Source organism: Anarhichas minor, unplaced genomic scaffold, assembly GCF_050575085.1.
Source record: "Anarhichas minor isolate MPS153535 unplaced genomic scaffold, ASM5057508v1 ptg000025l, whole genome shotgun sequence".
NCBI classification, from domain to species: domain Eukaryota; kingdom Metazoa; phylum Chordata; class Actinopteri; order Perciformes; family Anarhichadidae; genus Anarhichas; species Anarhichas minor.
Genome location: NW_027466471.1, coordinates 13,733,714 through 13,748,533, shown reverse-complemented (window position 1 = coordinate 13,748,533; position 14,820 = coordinate 13,733,714). Strand labels below are relative to the sequence as shown.

The window sequence follows — 14,820 nt, the reverse complement described above, 5'->3', positions numbered from 1 at the left end:
CTGTCTGTTATTTGGATTCACTGCAGCTTCACAGTAAAAGCTGCTGTTTTCAGACACGCACATGGTACGAGCTCTTCCCTCAGGCGTTTCATACGTAAAACAAAACAGGCCATTAATGTTACCAGCCTGAACCAGACACTCCATACAACTGTGTGAGATACATTTTAGTGCTCTGTGAAATATAGGGAAAGTTGTAAGAACTTAGCAGAGCAATTCACCTCTTTTCTTTCCGTCTTTCGTTCTTTCCATATGTATCAGTTTTTGAAAGGGAGAAGACTGCTGATGTTTCCACATAAGCTTGTTTTCTCTGTGAAAGTGTGTTACGCAATGCTGAAACACAGCCAGGTGCAAAGACTTTGATGAGCAAGCTGGCACAGATGGTGATTTTACAGGTATACTCAGCACCAGATCCTATGAAAAGGAATATGTTCTCTTTTTTTTTTTTTTTTTTTTTTTTTTTTTTTTTTTTTCACAAAGCCTTCATGGGATGATTCACACTGGCCTATCCTACGACAAGTGGCGACTGGTCATTAGGGGCAGTCAGAGTGAACTGTGCATAATTATGTTATTATGAATTCTCAAAGCTTACTTTCTACTATAATGTAATATCTATGAATATAGCATCTTCCTAAAGTGCATATAATTTGTGTTGGGATTTAATGTTGTCATCATGTTACCCAGTATGTTGCTGCTTGAGACTGCGTTCTCCTGGTTTATGGTGTCCACAGTACGGTGGCCTGTGTGGCATACAGCGGCTGTGTGGGGCTAGCCCCTCTCTCACAATGCAATGTGTATTGTTTGTGGGAAAGTCTGAATACGCATGCTGAGAGTGTGTGTGTATTGAATGTAGATCACGCAAATTTGATGTCTAGTGGGGCTGACAGCCCGTAGTTCCTTTATTGCGTCATTTCAAATTTGATTGGCTATCTGTCGGCGCACACATTAGCTTGGAATTGATGCATCAACAGTTTTGTACAGCCATAGGCTTATGACGATAGAATATTGCATTCTTAATTAAGGCTTGTCATTTTGTAACTTTCTCTCTCTCTCTCTCTCTCTCTCTCTCTCTCGTTTTTTTTTTTTTGCACAAACTGTTACAACTGCAAAAACAAGATTTTCAGTGGTCAGGAAGGCTCAATGAGTTGGGTCGTTACAATGAACATGTGTTTTGAATATGTTGATGTAGCTGTTTGTTATTTGGATAACTCCAGCTGCTGTTATCACACACACACACACACACACATGGCCGGCACATGTTACGAGCTCTTCCCTCAGGTGTTTCATACTATGTCTAACAAAACAGGCCATTAATGTTACCAGCCTGAACCAGACACTCCATACAACTGTGTGAGATACATTTTAGTGCTCGGTGAAATATAGGGAAAGTTGTTAGAACTTACCAGAGTAATTCATCTCTTATACTTTTGTTTTCTGTCTTTCGGTCTTTCTTTGCATATCAGTAATAAAAGCGAGAAGACTGCTGACTTTTCCCACGTATTTATCAGCTTATTGTTTCTGTGAAAGTGGTTTACTCAATGCTGAAATGTAGCCAGGTGCAAAGACATTGATGAGACTCTGGCATGAACAAGCTGGCCCAGGGGATATGATGGAGATTTGACAGGTATACCCAGTACCAGATCCTATGAAAATGAATATACTTGGTATGTGAGATACTATATTGAGGTTTAGCATGAAAGCATTCGGTTTTGGGAAGAAGGGAACCTTTTTTTTTTTACACAAAGCCTTCATGGGATGATTGGTTACACCAAGTGGTTACTGGGGACAGGTGGGGTATGACTGCTCGGCAAGGAGAAGGGAGACTTTCTTAGTGGCCGCCAGTGAACTTGAGAAAATTAATGAAAGTGGATTATGTAAGCACAAGTTGGTCGAAGACGGGATATAAAGATTTGGAACATCTTTCTGAGAGGATCGCGAAACATGAGAGCAGCGGGAGCCATCTGGATAATGCTGTGAAACTGGGTTTACTCTCCATTGAGCAGCATTCAGACAAGTGGAGGAAAACAGGTATGTGCTTAGTCGGATCATAACAGTACTGCGGTATTTATACTGTAAGGTATTAATAATAATAATTTGAATGTTAACGTTGTATGACGCATCAACACTTTGAACTATTTGGTACGGCACGTAGGCTTAGAAAACCATAGAATATTGCATTCTGAATTCAGGCTTGTAGTTTTGTAACTTGTGAAATTGCTCACTCACTCTTTCTTTTTCTCTCTCTGTGTATTTGTATAAGACCATTTATTTTACATATAAAAACTCCATTGGTTACACCACACCCTTTGGCAGCACTTTTGGGGCAAACAACACTTCACCACTGACCCAAATCAACCCCAGTAAACACCTTTAGAACAATGAAATCCATGGGTTTTATTAACATGAAAAGATACAAACAAGGCAATACAAAAGCCTAGGTTGGGAGGCAGCAAGACCAGAAGTCCCCACACCAGAGCCTCTCTCTTCTGGAGCTGGCACAAGAGCTTTTAAGCACTTCCTGCCCAGGCCAGGTGCACCTCGTTGAGCAACGCAGCACACCTGAGCAGAGCTACAGAGGGAAAAGGTACAGCGCAGACACACATAGAGCTTTAACAGCTTGCCAGAATCCAAACTCTGCAAGAACACAATTGTCCTTTGTGTGATTCTCCTCAAATTCACATTTACATGTTTCCATATTTTGTTGATAAATGGAATGTAGGCAGGAGTTTCTATCAAAATGAACCCCTGGCATAGAAGACCAGAGCTCATTTGATTTGACATACAGTATGCACTGAAGGACGGTGGCCCAGTTCTGGTCTGTGTGTACTGAGGTATGCTTGGAAATAAACCGAGGCCTTTACATAGCAGAGACACAGCTGAGTGAGTGATGGCTGTGGTCTTGTTTTCCGCTTAGCTCTTAACTCTGGACACGGCTGGTTCATTCTCTTAACTCTGTTCTCTTGTAAATGCACATTATTTTTAAAAAGAGTAATTAACACTAAATGGAATGAAAATATTTTTTGCAATCTGCTGAGAAGAGAAGTCGCCCACATGTTGCTCACCCTACCCCATCTGACCCAATGTTGTCCCTGGTGCCCTGGTGTAATCTGATTACATCCCACCCTCTCCCAAAAAGAGAAGTATTAGTGACAAACTATACTAAAGTGTAACAAGAACGTAACAGGATCCACATTCGTGCAACAATCTAAAAGAGAACTTTATTGTATCAGTACAAAAGCATTTCCCATCAACCTACATACTTTCTACCAAGAGGCTAACAGTCCAGTTCAGCACCCAACCAAGGAGTCATACACAATGTACACTACAATAGGCATAAACCATAACAATTTAAAGACAGATAGTTAATATTGTCACTTGTTTACACATCTGATATTTTAAGGCATCAAATTAGAAGGCTACAATGATTCCTCTAATAACATTTAGTTCATATAAAGGCCAAATTATCAAGTTTGCTAGCTGATGACATATCAAAATAATTGTAAGCTTCTTTAAGAGTTGCTGGTTTGGACTTAAACAGGGCAAAGTCAGTGTATATAAAAAGACAGCAGCTTTATTATGGCTGCTTCTAGATAGCCCTGATGAAGTGAAGAATGTTGTGGGAAAGATTTAGCTTCACCATGTGTCAGCTCTAAACAACAGAGTTGACGTAGTCTACATGGATAGCATCACTTCACTTACTATACTTAAAATACAATATATTTCAACGTGTAAATTTTTAAGTTGAAGATTGAAATTTGTATTTCCCAATTTCCTGACAATTTTCCTTAACTCAAATGTTAATAGTGAAAGTGAAAGTTTCTGGACAGAGGAAATGCAAAGAAATTGGTTATGGTGAACATACGTCTGTCTAAACATATATATATATATATATATATATATATATATATATATATATATATATATATATATATCTCTACAATGTAAAAAGTTCTATAAAACTACATTAGTATGAAGCATACAATACTGTTCAATCTGGAGTGCTATAGACTCTAAGATCCAAATGTTCATCTCCTAAAAGAATTAATGTAATTCTGTGTTTCTGAAGTTGTGTTTCTCCACTCGAAACACAATCATTCTCTATAATATAATACAATCACATGATAATGAGAGGGGGCTTTATTCACAAACACGCAGCTAATTTGGGAGATAACCCAACAGCTGTGAAGGTGGTTTGTAAAACAAAAAAAATTGTGGCTGGAAGGAAAAATGCTGGAATGTGTCGGTATTTACAGAATGTGCAAGTGTTAGAGTGTGTAGCTCTCTAACACAATCAGTGAATGGTTTTGGTTTTGTCATTGGTTTTGTCATTAGTGGCGACATCGGTGAGTTGGACATTCTCCTCCTCGAGGTCTTTGCTGTCACGCACTTCTCCCTCCACATGGAAGCCAACCATCAGCTGGTAGATGATCACACCGATGATGGTGCCAAGGAATGGGGCAAAAACAGGCACCAGGAACCAGCCGTTTCTAACCCTGAGGAGTGACAAAAAAAAAGAGTTAAGGTTTTTTCGTTGTCTAAAGGGGACAAGGATAGTGAGTACTGTGAGTGTTCACGTAGAGATAAACAGTGGATGCAGAAAATACTTTAAAATCTCTGCACTTACGTGAAAACTTCGCCACCCCACCCAGCAATAGCGGTGAAAAGACGTGGTCCGAGGTCTCTGGCAGGATTGACAGCATAGCCAGAGTTAAAGCCCATAGACAATCCAATGACCAGAACCACAAATCCCACAGTAAAGGCCTCCAGTCCTTTGGGGATGGGATTGTTGTATGGATCCATAATAGCCAGAATACACACAATCAGCGCTGCTGTGCCAATGATCTGTGTTGGAGAGAGGTACACGTACGAGATAATCGTGAGTTGGACACCTGAGTTGTATCACCTATATTTTAAAATGTTTAGAGTATGACAGCTGTTTCAAAGGGGTACCTGGTCAAAGAATCCATTGACAATAGTGAGATGTTTTCCAGGGTACGTAGCAAAAATGCCAGCTGTGGCATTAGGCCCAGTCACATTGAAAGCTCCAGGAAAGTCCCACAGGGCATCTAAAGGGATACAAGCAACAAAATATAGCATGAAATATTTTCTTGTTTAGATAGGTTGTCTAAATAACGCACGTAGACTGTGTGAAGCCTAAAACACAAATCTGTTCATATATGGTTGTAACAGCATCAATTTTTGACATGTGGCTCCACATCTGGAGTCATCCCTTACCGTAGTACATGCCGAAAATGATAGCAGCACCGAAAAAACCACCGATTGTCTGAAAGAGGAAGTACACGGGGAACTTCCTCCAGCGCTCTCTTCCGAGCAGGCATAGGGCAAATGTCACTGCAGGGTTCAGATGGCCACCTGCAAATGTACATGGTGACAGTATGTCAGTACATATTACAGACCATGAAGTGCAACAACATTAACGAAATATACATTCAGACTCCAGATGTACACAAGGTACAAAGCTGGTGAAAATGTGCTCCTGCATATTGAATTTGTCTGAGAAACGTTGTGTACCTGATGTCTGGCCACAGACCAGGATGCCTAACATGGCAGCGAAGCCGAAGGCAAAGTTGACTGTGAGGAACATGCCATGGGAACCACCACTCAACACCAGCTGGGCCACAGCACCGCAACCGAACATCTGAAGAGAGAGAATAAATGTTTACACGGGGTCTCGACTACATTTTGTGCACATAACAAAAGAAAATCTGATCCTTATTGGATGAGGAAGTAGAGGAAAATATGTGTTCACGGGCACATGACTGATTCTGTCAAAAGAAGGATTTACAGAACGTGTTGCCTTTAAATGTGCGTACTGCCAAGCAGGTGCCATACTGTTTATTCTGCATCCTGTGTCATTATGTGTGTGTGTGTGTGTGTGTGCGTGTGTGTGTGTGTTCATTTCCTCTTCGTATGTGTTGGGTTTAGGAACATGTGTGGTCCATGAATAGACTGCTGCTCTTTAAAGCCCCCTGATGAGGATGCTTTTCAGCTAGACCGCAGGACTCAGATGTTGAGGTTAGCTTAGGGGAACCACACTCAGAGGGACTGGCGCCTGAGGGGAGTTCATCATCAGTGGGCTCAGTCTAAACTCTTTTCCACTCCTGATGAAGCCAACCGTGACTGGAAAAATTCTACATAAAACCCCCATTACTTAAGTGGAAGGAATCCGCCCCTCTTTCCCACTCAAGCTCGATTAGAGACATTATGTCTAGAGAAGACCCCGTTAACCCATTAACCACTAACCGGGGAACGGACAGTCAATTTTGCAAAGTGTGATGCACCTTCATATTTGATTTATTTGATTTGATTTATTCATTCATTTTTCTTTTCCTATCCTATATATACATTTTCTGTGTCCATTATTTCTCTACTTACTATTTCTGTTACTAATAAGGTATATTATAGATATTTTCTTTGTATTCCTGTCTGTAATTTTAACTTTACCACCCATATCTTAGAATATATGTGGTTGTATGTGTGTTGTTTATTGTTTTAGCAGATGGATGTGTTGTGATACGGGTGAGTTCAGGAAAACAAAAATCCTTTTCCTGTACAGTCACTGTTTTATTCGATATTGAGAATCAATAAAAAGACCCTTGAAAGACAAAAGCTAGACTAGAAAGGTCTCATTTAAATCTGACACTGAATCTGGGAGCAATAACTCTGACATGCTCATATTCACCAGTGACTGCGTGTTCACTCTGATGAAGACTTCCAGCCACTTGGTATGTTGCTGTCATTGTGTTGTAGTTAGTTAACTAGCCCCACAACACCTCCTCAACCAACATTCAATTGGCTGATTCATCAGGTTAGGCATCCATGCAGCTACTCCCAGCTTTTAGCACAGTGAGCCTACTGAAACACACATGTGGCTATTGTTTAGGAGCTGAAGGCATAAGAATATGCTGGCCTGGAACCAGTCTCTGAATCACTACCTGTGTGATGTTTTCAAATTCAGGATGAAGAGCCTCAGAAGCCCCCCCCCCCCCCCCCCCCTAAGGCTACTCAGAGCAGGGAACAGTGTTTTGAAGAGGATAATGAAGTGCACCGTTGTGAGAGTGCAATGAGGGGTTAACAAAACAGTTACAGGAGGATAACCAAAGACATTCGCTGCCTGCAGGTGACCCTCAAGGACTGACTGATCCGTATCAGATACTATACATTCCACTTTGTCCACTTTGAATGTGAACAGCGGACATCCAAACACACTATTAAAAAAAAAAGTAATTTTCTTCAGCATGAAATATCCTGTTTATAGATCCTAACAGGTTGCTATAGGAGCTAGGTACACATGCGAAAACAATACAAAGAGTTACATACACCCTCACCCTCAGGTCATCTATCCCTCCAGGCCATCATACACCTGTAGCCAATGACGTATAACAAGTTTGACATGTTTAGTTTGTCACTATGATAAAATGTATTGACAGGCTGATATCTGGAGAGAAAGTGGTTGACAAATATAATGACAACGCAAGAGAGACTTCTGTATTTTGTGACAGAGGAAGGAAAACTACGTCAGTCATGTCAGTCATGTGATGCCTATTGTTCTGCCACCGACTCTCCCAGTGCTGCTATCGGCATGTGTCACCAAATAATCAGCCGCCGCACCTTTCTGTCCCATCAGCAGTTATACCCGATGCTGAATCCTCTGACAACTATGAAATATTTTAAATCCTCGGCTTTTATGTAAGTAGTAGTCATTTCTTTCTTTTTTTTTTTACATTGACTTGGATTATGCATCAGAACAAAATGTTCTTTTCAAACAAAAGTAATGTGCTTCTACGCCTTTATAACTGGCTTTCTTAATCACTGAAAATGAGTCACTAAGCACTGGGAATGTTAAACCATTACAGGAGCCTTTAACACACTAAACTGGTTGTTGGACTAGTATTTAAAACAAATTTAAAACAAATTTCAATCCAATTGCCAAGTTTCTGCCAAGACAGGGTTAAGATAAAATACTTTTTACAGTACTGTAGGCATTGTTAGTACATCAGGACAGCATCTGGATCTATTTTACTCAAGGAACAAAATAAGTGTCTGTTTCTCTTGCGATGCAGAAATGTTCATTTTAAGCTGAAACAGCATTTATGACAGGGGCAAAGTGGGATGATGAGCTACTATTTCAGATTTGCCCTTTGAGTGTTGTAAAGCGTCTGTTGGAAAAGACGACTGACGTAAGTGATGTTTAAAAGTGCAGCATGTAGTTTAATGCCCGTGATACGAAGCTATCCGTACTCATGCACACAAACGCCTAACACACTGTAAAGTGATCACACGAGGTCCTGAGGTTTTGGCTCCGGGATCCTGGATCCCAGCTTCCAAGCAAATATTGGCGTTTTATCTTATATATGGTTTTGTCCACAGAGCATGATGTCCTGAACGTAACAACCTGTCACTTACCTGTTTGTTGTGAACTCAGTAACCCTACATTCACACTCTTTGTCAAATACAAACAGTGTCCTTTTGCCCGCTTTCAAGCACATGAATGGTTTATAAATGACAAGCAGTTTCTGCAATCACTTCTCAAAAGTGGCAACAAAAAAAATGATAGAATAGAAATGCTGTCATATAGAGTGTAATTGATCACAATAAAATTGAATAGTGAGGGTAAACGCTGTGAGAGGGGACAGAGTTCAACTATTAACAACATGCAATATATTTAACAGTATGACCATTTTAAACTCTTCATTTAAAGCTTGGAAGCTTTAGAAAAAAAAAGAAAAAAAACAACAACGATCTATTTCAGCATGAGATGATGCAATATAAGTTCCATGCATATAAACACACTTGTACACTCATGCACTTACCACAAGGATGAGAGTGCCAAGACACTCTGCCAGGGCCTGGCGAAGCAGCGGGTTACGGATCTGGAAGAACCGGGACAGTTTCTCCAAATACACCTTCTGTCTGCCCATGTTTTCTTGCAAAAGGCTGATTGATAAGACTGTGAGAAGACAGGTACGGTAGGTAGTGTTTCCTGAGTAGCTGTGAAGCTGGGAGGAACGGGCTCCTCTTATGGAGCCATGATGGACTTGGATTGGGCCGGTGCCAAGCCTGAGCACGGCTACACCCTCTGAACCACGCCTCCCTGCTTCTCACGAAGTGATTCAGCCTTTGGGTTTCTCACTGGTCAACTTTCTACCACTCACTCTTACTCTCCTTCAAACACACGCACGTACACATACTTTACATTGTTATACCTGTGAGCTCCTTCATTGAGCTCATGCATACCTGCAACCCGATACTTGAACCTCCTCAACACATGCCTAACACATGCCTAACCATCAGCATAGCTTTGCAAAATTGAATCCAGTGATCACATATGTTCATTGAAAAGTTCAGCCAAAACTCAAACTCCTGCACAAATAATACAAATGGCTTTGAGATCTGGTCATTACAGGAACATGTTTCTTCTTCTTTCTCCCTCAGATTTAAACTTGGAAAAGGCGACTCCATAATAAGTGTGAGAAAGTTTCTTTGCATTCGAAGAACTTGCATGTATCGTGTGCTTTGGATTTTGTTTGAATGTAATTACTGTAAGAGCACATTTCCCTGTGCTGTTATTTTGCAAACTTATTATGGCAATGCCTGGTTTACAGTGTAAACATAAGTGTTGCCTGCCCTGATGTCATTACTGTCTCAGATTATGCAAATAAATCACATCTGGGAAAAAAACCCCGTAAAGATAGAAAGGATAAATCATGTGAACACTTTGTGTAGCCTCTACCCACCTTAATCCACCAAAATGAAAATGTCTTACACAAACATATTTGTTGAATCTACTTTGGACCCAACATGACTTAACTGGTTCGTTCTCTCTCATTCTCTCTCTCCTTTTCTGTCTCTCAGCTCGTTTTCTCTGACCTGCTCTTTTGTCCCCCGTCTGAAACTTCATCACCACATATTATAGCCTCTTTGTCTGGTTTCAATAGAGGTGTGAGAACATTTCCAGTTTTAAAAGCCCAGACATGCCTCTATCAGTAGGAATCAGTGTACCATTTCTCTACTCTGTTAGGAGTTATTTTGCTCTGCTCGGGCCAATATTATTGGGACGGTGGTGCACACTATCAACTTGGATCATCTGAACGTTAAACTTGTGTGCACATATCAGAGAGAATACTTGCTGCAGAGAACTTAAACACGCTTCACACATTCAAAATTGCACAAAGATGCACAACCATGTTGAATCCATCAAAACAGACAGTGGCCTGTTTCCGGGAGAGTTGGCAGCCACACTGTTGCGTGCATTGTCGGGAACACATGCAGCCGCTTCAGACTCCAGCACATCTATTAGTTCAGGGCAACCGTGGCTAAGTGGAGAGCAAGGCCGTCCTTCAATCAGAGGATCGGCGGTTCGATCCCGAGCAAGACACTTGTGCCTACGGTGTGATAGAAAAGGATCTGAATTGTAAGTCGCTTTGGATAAAAGTGTCTGACTGGCATAGAGAGAGACAGAGATGTGTTTACTTGATAGCCAGCTGATGCTGGGATGACTTTTCAGGTGGACCAGCGCTATTCTCCTTAAAGTGACAAGCCGCTCCTCTGAGTTTTGCTCAGTTATATATTTTTTATATTTCTTTAAACTGATGGCATGCCTAAATGATTAATTATTAACACCCATCCATTCGGCAAAGAACTTTGCTCTGTTTGTACCAGGAAAACATAATGTTGAATAGTAAAATGTCAGCAACAAAGTTATCGTTTGAACTGTAATGGCACTATTCAATAAATAAGTATATTGGTACTCGCCATTGTGAGGAATTTAAGTTTAAAAGCATTCCTAGTATGTTTAATAGCACCCTAGTGGTGGATATTATATGTCAATATTTACTTATGGAAGTTTTAAACCATGGAGTGTGGTCATTGAATATATTGAGCGTCTGTGAGGGGCGTTTCCAGGTCACGACCATAGAAAGTGGTGAGTGAGGTGTGTGCTAAGAGCGGGGGGATGGACGAAAGCTGGCTGCAAGGAAGGGTGTCTGACCAGAACAACAGGTCAAAGGCCAAGGAGGAGCTTATTGGATTTCAGCCAATCATTGAGCTGATCGATGGGCTAAGGAATGTGTAATATGAGACATCTCAGAGACTTTGGAGGGACAAAGGAACTGTGAATCCCCGGAGATAATCAGACCTCCTCCGGACCATGGCGCAGATACACCAGTCTGTCGTGAATAACACATTATGTGAATATATGTGAAAATATTCCACTTGACTGCCATACAGAGCGTATCTCAACGACCACATTGCTAAAACAGTGGTTGGGAAAGTAAAAGATACAGTATGTGATAGGTTTCACCCATACTGTCTATCAGAATATTGAAAGATCCCAGGGCAATGTGAGTCATGTCAATCACAGCGCCGGCATCAAAGCTACATGAGTCAGGCATGTTGCACAACTGTTCACAGCGAACTGTTTCAGTGTGACGCCCATGAAGAAGGGATGGACAGAAGTTGATGACAGGTTTATAGGGAGGACATCTTCATCACACAGAATACATGTGATCCAAGTCGACACAAGTAATGTGAATATGAAATGTTTTACAGAAGAATTAGATGAAACTTTATGGTGCTTTTGCGTTTCTTAGTATGTTTGTGATTGATGGCCATATGCACCAGATGTGTTTGTTTCCAGTAAGAGTGCCGATGTGTCAGTAGATTACCATCAGGTGCAGACAGGTGAAGAAATATTGATGCCTCTCATAAAGATGGCACAGGTTGTCACACTGCCTCGAGGCAGACAGAGATGACGTTAGCAACAACTACACGCTGTAATTAAAAAAGGCTGTTAAACTTCCCTGCAGGTCAAGAGTCCTAGATGTTGCGCAGGAAACGCTCTCATTTCTATGATCTCTTAAGCCAAAGTAGTGTTTTTTAAAATAAGTTAGTCCTCCATTTCGACTTTTAGGTTCATAGTTTTCAAAGAACAATAAGGCCCATGGGATCAGTCTAAATTGTGTAAAAGAGAAATGCAGTCATGTCAGGTCATGATATCTGACTATTACACAAATTCCCCGCACCAGATTTCCGTGTTATTTTGCAGAAATACGTATCTGCTCTCAGATCAAGTTCCTCTGAAAAATCTTGTTTGGTGAAACTCTCCAGTGTGGTGCAAACAAGATCAGAGTTTGATGATTATGCAATATATGTGACATGCATCTTAGCGATCACCACTTTGTCAAGATTACACAATATGATGTACGTTGTTTAACTGAATCTTGTGTGCGATGCATTAAAGCCTGGCTCTTGTACATTTCCACTTTCTTCACTTTCTCTATAATTACGCTGGATTGCAACCAAAACAACATGCTTTCTCTGTCAACAGCTGCAGACATGCACATCCTATGTCACAGCCGAATGTGTCAGCTCGGCAATTAAGAACTTTTATACGTCTACATTTACGATGACGGGACAAACAGGCTGCGAACCTATGCTGTAAAACCAGATGGATGATATTTTTCTACATTTATTAATGCCTTAGACTCAATATAGTCTCTAACAACCTGCCTTTTTATTATTTTCAGGAATGAAATCACTCCCATCTTTGAACTCATTTTCTAACAAATTATGTATTCAAAATAAAAACTAGAAAACAGCAAAACCGTCTTGCATTTTGATTTGTCCAAACCATTTGCATGCATGTTACTATTGTGCTACATAATGTTACAGTGACAAGTATCTCACATTTTATACAGCGCTAATCACAACCCTCAGCTGCAACTCAGATTTGACTGCCCTTCCAGTAACCGGTGGAAGCTCATCTTCGACGACTCTTACAGAGAGAGAGTTTGTCACACAACAAGCAGCCTCAAGCACTGCACACATTTAATTAAAACAAGCCTCCCTGCATCCAGGTTATTACCGACCATAACACACAGGTCCATTTATATTTATTACTATCAAAGGACCAATGAGTACAGGCAGTTGTATATACACAAGTCCATACAATTCTGTGCTTAATTACAGAAAAACATATTGTTGCATCACCTGCCTTTTGATCGTCACCAAGGCTGTGAAAAGCTCACATTCACCAGTTTTTAACGAACAGAAATGACAAGTACACACATGAACTGTGGGTGGTGAACTCAAAGCCCTGTCGATCAAATGATGATTCAAAAGTGATTCAGTTTTCTGGTAAATCAGTGTGTGGTCCCAGAGCTGTATGTTGGAGACAGTGGAGCGATACTGGCTGTGACTTGTGAAGCAATCTTTGGTTTTTTCACACCAGAATCACATTTTATACCAAATTTCTTAAGAGACAGCATTGCTTGGGTGAAAGTAAATGAACTGGTACTATAAATAATTGCGACACCATCATGCTGATATGTGCAACTAACAAGTCATAGAGAAGAGAGATGCAGCATTTAACATGTTTGTCAGATTCTTGGTGTTCAGTTTATGTGAATTAATATTTAGTAGACTTCGGACACAACAGTATACTTTGCCGTTCGTCTAGTGTTTTTCTGTATTCAAGGGGCTATGAGTGCAAGCTGTGATGCCCGGTCTAGTGTTTCCGTGATTAGAGATTATTATTTTGCGTCAATTACTAAGAACTTAAAGCCCGAGTCAGTTTCCCTAGAAATGAGAGGCAGCCAGATAATCCCTTTCCACAAATCCATTGGAAGCAAACCGTCTGGCACGTCTCTGATGATCACCTACCTCTACTGTGTTCAACTGGCAGCCCTGTGTGTTTGTTTGAGAAATGTGTCAGAGAAACCGTTGACACTTTTCATTGCATCAACAGCAATGATAAAAGGATAGTGACGGCCATTTCAGTGTCCTGCTTTGTTTTTAACCACCCGTTTCAAGATGAATGGATTTAAACAAATCTGATACATATACAGTTGTGTGAAAAAGTGTTTGCCCCCTTCCTGAGTTCTTATTTTTTTGCATGTTTGTCACACTTAAATGTTTCAGATCATCAAACAAATTTAAATATTAGACAAAGATAACACAAGTAAACACAAAATGCAGTTTTTAAATGAAGGTTTTTATTATTAAGGGGGGAAAAAAATCCAAACCTACATGGCCCTGTGTGAAAAAGTGATTGCCCCCCCCTGTTAAAACATAAATTAACTGTGGTTTATCAAAGTAATTGAGATCTATCAGTCTCGAAAAGGTTACAAAGCCATTTCTAAAGCTTTGGGACTCCAGCGAACCACAGTGAGAGCCATTATCCACAAATGGCGAAAACATGGAACAGTGGTGAACCTTCCCAGGAGTGGCCGGCCGACCAAAATTACCCCAAGAGCGCAGCAACGACTCATCCAAGAGGTCACAAAAGACCCCAGAACAACATCCAAGGAACTGCAGGCCTCACTTGCCTCAATTAAGGTCAGTGTTCATGACCCCACCATAAGAAAGAGACTGGGCAAAAATGGCCTGCATGGCAGTGTTCCAAGACGAAAACCACTGCTGAGCAAAAAGAACATAAAGGCTCGTCTCAGTTTTGCCAGAAAACATCTTGATGATCCCCAAGACTTTTGGGAAAATACTCTGTGGACTGACGAGACAAATGTTGAACTTTTTGGAAGGTGTATGTCCCATTACATCTGGCGTAAAAGTAACACGGCATTTCAGAAAAGGAACATCATACCAACAGTAAAATATGGTGGTGGTAGTGTGATGGTCTGGGGCTGTTTTGCTACTTCAGGACCTGGAAGACTTGCTGTGGTAAATGGAACCATGAATTCTGCTGTCTACCAAAAAATCCTGAAGGAGAATATCCGGCCATCTGTTCGTGACCTCAAGCTGAAGCGCACTTGGGTTCTGCAGCAGGACAATGATCCAAAACACACC

At 40.8% G+C, this 14,820-nt stretch overlaps 1 protein-coding gene across 1 annotated transcript; it reads right to left on the bottom strand.

Annotated features, from left to right (window-relative positions):
- Nucleotides 1-4,288: 4,288 nt before the first annotated feature.
- Nucleotides 4,289-9,245, bottom strand: LOC142957392 (aquaporin-3-like). The gene is made up of 6 exons (XM_076099193.1): nt 8,832-9,245; nt 5,530-5,656; nt 5,233-5,370; nt 4,948-5,063; nt 4,622-4,839; nt 4,289-4,490 (listed from the first exon to the last, which is right to left on the bottom strand). The coding sequence occupies exons 1-6, from the start codon at nt 8,937-8,939 to the stop codon at nt 4,289-4,291; spliced, it is 909 nt and encodes a 302-aa protein (XP_075955308.1). The 5' UTR covers nt 8,940-9,245.
- Nucleotides 9,246-14,820: the final 5,575 nt, after the last annotated feature.